This window comes from Sinocyclocheilus rhinocerous, unplaced genomic scaffold, assembly GCF_001515625.1.
Source record: "Sinocyclocheilus rhinocerous isolate Xijiao unplaced genomic scaffold, SAMN03320098_v1.1 scaffold1347, whole genome shotgun sequence".
NCBI lineage: Eukaryota > Metazoa > Chordata > Actinopteri > Cypriniformes > Cyprinidae > Sinocyclocheilus > Sinocyclocheilus rhinocerous.
In genome coordinates, this window is record NW_015647043.1 from 541,260 (window position 1) to 547,140 (window position 5,881).

Here is a 5,881-nt window from a genome sequence, read left to right on the forward strand (position 1 = left end):
TACTGTGTTGCTATTCTAGTCTGGCCGTTTCCTGAAGAGAAAAAAATCCGATCTATATGATGTAATGAATAAAACCATTTTTTGATTACCCAAAGTTTAATGGTGTTGTTCTCTTATTCAAATTATAAATTATATAACTAAACAAATTAATAAATATTTAGGTGAAGCTGTGCGCTTGAATTTTTTCGCATCATCGCATCATCCTATGCAGTGTGGTGAATTATTATTGTTCATTATTGTCTATTGGCTATTTTAGTAATTTAAATAGCATGGGTTATTGTGCAGGCTTTTTTTTTTTTTAGCTTAGGCTACTGACTGTTATGGATTAGTGTAGCCTGCATTAAAAAGTCTTGAACATAAAACAACAGGATAAAAATATAGTTGATGACTAGACATAATCATTTCATGACTCTAGACACTTCTTTGTGAAGACAGTGGCATAATACAGTGAATTAATATGTTCTTTAGCCATATAAATACAGTTGTCATGTGCGTGGGTAAAATTTACCCGCTGGTGCTTTTAGGTATACAGCTACCTCTGGCGGTTCTAGTGTTAAATAAGGTCATTTTGCAATCAGACGCCATATTTACATGGATTTCCTCTCACATAAACACAAAACTGAATTTAACCCTATTGTTCAAATGCATAATAGATTGTTCATTCAAAAAATATATATAATAATGTGTCATTATCAGTGTTGGGTGTAAATAGTTACTAAGTAATTAGTTACTGTAATTTAATTACTTTTCCCTTGAAAAAGTAAAGTAAGGGATTACTCTTACTTTTTCTGTAATTTAATTACAGTTACTTCTTATGTAATTGAACTTAATACGGTGTATATATTGTAGAACATTTATATACAATACAGTACAATCGTGGATTTAACATCAAAATTTAAAGTCTAACCTTAAAATGCATGCTTTCTATGTACCCTGCTCACTTTACATACTTTGGTGAGTTAATAAGAATATTGGTAACACTTTAGTGTCCAATTCTTACTATTAACTAGTTGGTTATTAGCATGAATATTACTGGGATGTTGGCTGTTTATTATTACTTAAAACGCACATATTATGTGCTTATGCCTTATTCGGCAATACCTTATTCTAAATCCTTAATTCTACCCAATTCCTACCAAATTCTTAAACTTAATTGTCAACAACTACTTTATTAAGTATTAATAAGCAGTAATTACGAGTATATTGAGGCAAAAGTATAGTTAGTTCATAGTAAATATTTAGTTAATAGTGAGAATTGGACCCTAATCTAAAGTGTGACCAGAAGAATTTATGCAGTTATCTATTATTTATTTGAAAGAATTAAAAGAACTGTTACATGTCTATCCTTGTATCATTCATTTACTTTGATATAGGATTTAGAAAGTAATTAGTAATAAGTAATTAAATACTTTTTGGAGAGAGTAATTTGTACCGTAATCTAATTACACTGTTGAAGATGTAATTAGTAACTAGTAATTAATTACTTTATTAATTACTTTAGTAATTAATTACTAATTAGTTACTTAATTAAGTAACTTACCCAACACTGGTCATTGTCTTATGAGTTTTTGGTTACCTGGGGCTGTTGCAGGATCGTTCTCGGTACATGACCCCTCCACCACAGGTGCGTGAACAGTCAGACCACTCGGACCAGCCCGACCACTGGCCATGCACTGCTCTAGGACCATGATCACCAAATTTGACACACTGTCCTCTCCGGCACCACTGCATTATGGAAAAAGAAAAATAAAGAATCTTGAACACTGATCGGCAATTCTGAATTGTTTTTTGTTTTTTTTAATCATACTGTGACTTTATATCTTGCAATTACAACTTTATATCTCATAATGTTATTATTATATCTCACAGTCTTGTGATTATGACTATTTCTTGCAATGATTTATATTATTTCACAACTCCAACTTTATATATCTCCATTTTTATAAATAAGTTTGGTTTTAGTTATTGTGTTAGTCTTGGCTCATATGTCATAATTATCTCTTTGTTTTATTCTCAAAGAAATGTGTTTATATTTAAAACAGCCACCAAAATCAGTGTTTGTGTGGTAGACAAGGAGATCCCTGTTGAAAAAACAGTATATGCTGGTTATGTATGTTTTGAAGCATGGCAGCTGGTTTTAGCTGGTTTATGCTGATCCTTAGCTGGTCATGAGCTGATTTAAGCTGGTCCTGAGCTGGTTATGAGCTGGTCCTGAGCAGGCTCTATAGTTGCATTGGACCAGCTTAGGGCCAGCACGTGACCAGCTTAAATCAGCTCATGACCAACTAAGGACCAGCTTAAACCAGCTCAAACCAGCTGCCATGCTTCAAAACACTACCTAACCAGCATATGCCTTTTTTTTCAACAGGGATAGCAAACTACTATCAGGCAAACTGATTTTTTCCATGTCAAAGACAAGACACGGTATGAGAGGGAAAGTGAGGAAAAGGAGAAAGTGTTTCTGTGTTCCTGCTGGATTGGGATGGGGCCCAGAGTTACACCTGGACAGCAGGACTTGGCCTAGCCAAGCCACACAGTCCCACACATCAGCACCTCTCATCCCCATCAACCAGTGGAAAGCACCAACTGTCCTTATGGAACATTTACACAAAGTAGAGAACAATACTGCAGGTGTAAATGAAGAAAAGATGGTGAGAGAGACTGGTCAGTTCATGTTCCTCCTTAACAGTGGTTCAGTGAGTTCAGGGTGAACAGATAAGCACTCACTCACCATGTCTGGTCCGCAGATGGTGCCCTCGGCAGCAGGCATGAACTTGGTCTCACACCGGTGTCCTGTTCTGTGGCACCACAATGATTTACACATGTCCTGGTGGGCACGAACACACAGAGAGCACAGTCAAAAACGGGCCTACACCCGCTGGGAACCCTTCAACCTCCCTGGCTTGCACCTCACCACGCCGACCTCTTGTTTCTACAGCAACGGCCAATCAACTTTCCCAACAAATAAAAAAGCCTGTCAAAATCAATCACTGTGCTGCCCAAAAGAAACACGCTATTATCGTTGCATTTTGTTTCTTCCCACAATACGACGATAATAATGGGTGATGAGGGGTTGGGAGACCGGCCACTGCTGGCCGACGGCCCGATTGCATCTGGCAGACAGTGAGAGAGAGACATGGTTTACAAAAGCTAGCAACACTGGTCTCTGGATCACTGGCTAGCTAACGCCGCTAGCTCCCACGGCTAATTACATCTCAACAACTTTGTGACAAGGACAGGATGGCTTGGGGGGGACAGAAAACAAAAACATTGGGTTTTATCTGCACAATCGTTCTTAATTAAGATGTACAGCTGCCTTCCATCAAGGTCGATGTTCAAGACTCTTTTCAGAGCACGTACAAGGTCTCCGAAGCGCACAAAGGCAACAGGGATCTCTCAAAGAGGAAGTCCATAGCATGAGAGCTAATCCCACAGATAGACTCTCACAATGTTCATTTCCCAAGCATAACTATTTGCATATCAATGTGTGCGTTAGACGCTAAAGGCTACAGCGGATGCCAAAGGGGGCCCTGTCCATCTTTGTTGAACCTGTGAATGAAGACTTAGAGTAGATTTTGAGGCAATGGGTTTCCTCTCAGTAGATTGTTTTCTTTCCAAAGCTCAGATGTGTGTTTGTGTTGATCATGATGTCTCCACACACAAACATAACAGGTTGAAGCACATTTAAATATCTGAGACTCTAAATGAACTCAATCTCTGTGAATTCTATTGTGGAATTGTTTGAGTTGTTTGTTGTTTGACAAGTTGTTTGACGTTTACAACTTGTGTTCCACTGAAATCCACTGAAACGCTCCAACTATGAAGAGAAGCCTAATAGCATATTTTACACACTATTGGTTACCTTTGCGAAGTCCAGGCTGCACAGTTTAGCTTTCGAGCCAAACTGCCATTTGCACTGTATATCAGCATCATACAGCTGACCTGGAAGCTGCTCGGGGTACTTGTACTGGCCTATCTGCTTGGGCTCGTCCACTAGACACGAAGCCTGAGCTGTACTGTGAACACAAATGCAGGCAAAGAAAGATGAGCACAGAAACAGGCATAAAAACCATACAATATTATACGTATCTCGAATGGGACACCATATTGCATATTTGTAAAAACATATGTATATATTATATAACCAAACCACATATTATATATAGGAATATATAATATATAGGAAATTAAATATTACAATAAAAATGTAAAAATACATATATTTCTAAAATGTATTTATATACCACTTTTTGATGATAAGTGAAGTGAAAGTTTACCCTAAAAATCGGTTCAAGTATTGCCGACTACAGGCAGACCATGAGAAAACACCATTATTCCCAGCCAATGTGGGAGACATTATGTTCCCTTCAGTCTTCCGGCAGGGATTCCCCTCTCCGTCATGGATCATTCCAAAACTGGGGCAAAAAAAGGAGGGAGCGAAAGAGGGAAAGATGGAGATTGTGAGTTTTACCCAGTGAGACTATTAATGTATGACTTCAGGACGAAAACCACTCCCGGAGTCAGGTGGGACATTACCTCTATAACCGAAAGCACTTTCATCCCACAAACCCCTTCAATGATTTCTCTACTCTAATGAATAAGTCACATGATTCACACTCACACATTTAGATGTTTACTTTTATTAGCCCTGTAAGAATCAAACTTATTAACGCATCAAAATAAACATATGCACTATAGTCACGAAATTCAGACCTGAGCAGTGTTGGCAAGATGTGCCATGTGTTTATAAATGACCACTCCTCAATAAATGAGTGATTAACGACTGTTGGCCAGTGAAGATTTTGCCCTAAACACTGTGCACATTGGAGGCACGTGTCCATTTCATTTGACCAGAATGTTTGAACTGCTGAGAATAACAAATCCCACAACATGTTATCAGCCTGATGGTTCTCCAGGATAGATTTTGTTCCAGTTTATGTTGAGAATGTGCCAAAGGAACGAAGGACTCGAAATACGTCTGTCATAAAAACAAAATCTCAAACATAAACTTCCCCTTATCACAATGGCAACCAGCAAACACAAACAAAATGTTTGCCTGTTGCACAGCATATGGTTTTCCAAATTAAAATAGTGTGGGACCTGAAAGCATGAGTTAACGTACTTATGTCCTGACTCGTGGGCGATGGTGAAAGCGAGGCCCAGCCCCGTATCTTCATTAATCGTGCAGCTACGATGCTTGCTACACATCCCACTTATTGGAGCGAAACCTGCAGACAGGAAGTCAGAAAGGACAGAAAGAGCAAAACATGGGTGGAAGATACTGATGCATGTTGAGGATGCAATTCAAACTTTAAAATCCAACAGGTCTGAATGAAAACATTAAAGGGATAGTTTACAAGAGAGTGGCGTCCAGCGGATGACGTAGGACATTAATTAGTAGTACAAAATGAGGATTTGTAAAGAAAAATCTAGGAGGATTTCGATATAAGCCAAGAGGGCACTGGTTTTCCTTTGCTGTAAACAAAACTTTTTTCTCGCGAGACTAGCATATTCTCACCGGAGCTTATGCTACGCCTACGTCCTACGTCATCTGCTGGATGCCACTCTCTTGTGAACATGCATACGACACTTAGCGGAAGCTAGAGATTAAGATATAGAAAGTTTTAAATATGGATATTTTTCTTACACAAACGCATCTCGTCGCTTCAGAAGGCCTTTATTAACCCCCCGGAGCCGTGTGGACTTCTTTTATAATGGATGGCTGCAATTTTTTGGACTTCAAATGTTGGGCTACCATCCACTCCCATTATAAAGCATGGATTAGCCTGGACATTATTTAATATAACTCCGACTGTATTCGTCTGAAAGAAGAATGTCGTATACACCTAGGATGGCTTGAGGGTGAGTAAATCATGGGGTA

At 38.6% G+C, this 5,881-nt stretch overlaps 1 protein-coding gene across 1 annotated transcript in view; it reads right to left on the reverse strand.

Moving 5' to 3' along the window:
- Positions 1 to 5,881, reverse strand: part of adamts18 (ADAM metallopeptidase with thrombospondin type 1 motif, 18) — a 62,689-nt gene that overhangs the window by 31,043 nt on the left and 25,765 nt on the right. The window contains 5 exon segments of the mRNA XM_016512828.1: positions 1,577 to 1,725; positions 2,732 to 2,827; positions 3,863 to 4,016; positions 4,278 to 4,415; positions 5,123 to 5,281. Of these exon segments, the coding sequence (XP_016368314.1) occupies positions 1,577 to 1,725; positions 2,732 to 2,827; positions 3,863 to 4,016; positions 4,278 to 4,415; positions 5,123 to 5,281 (696 nt within the window).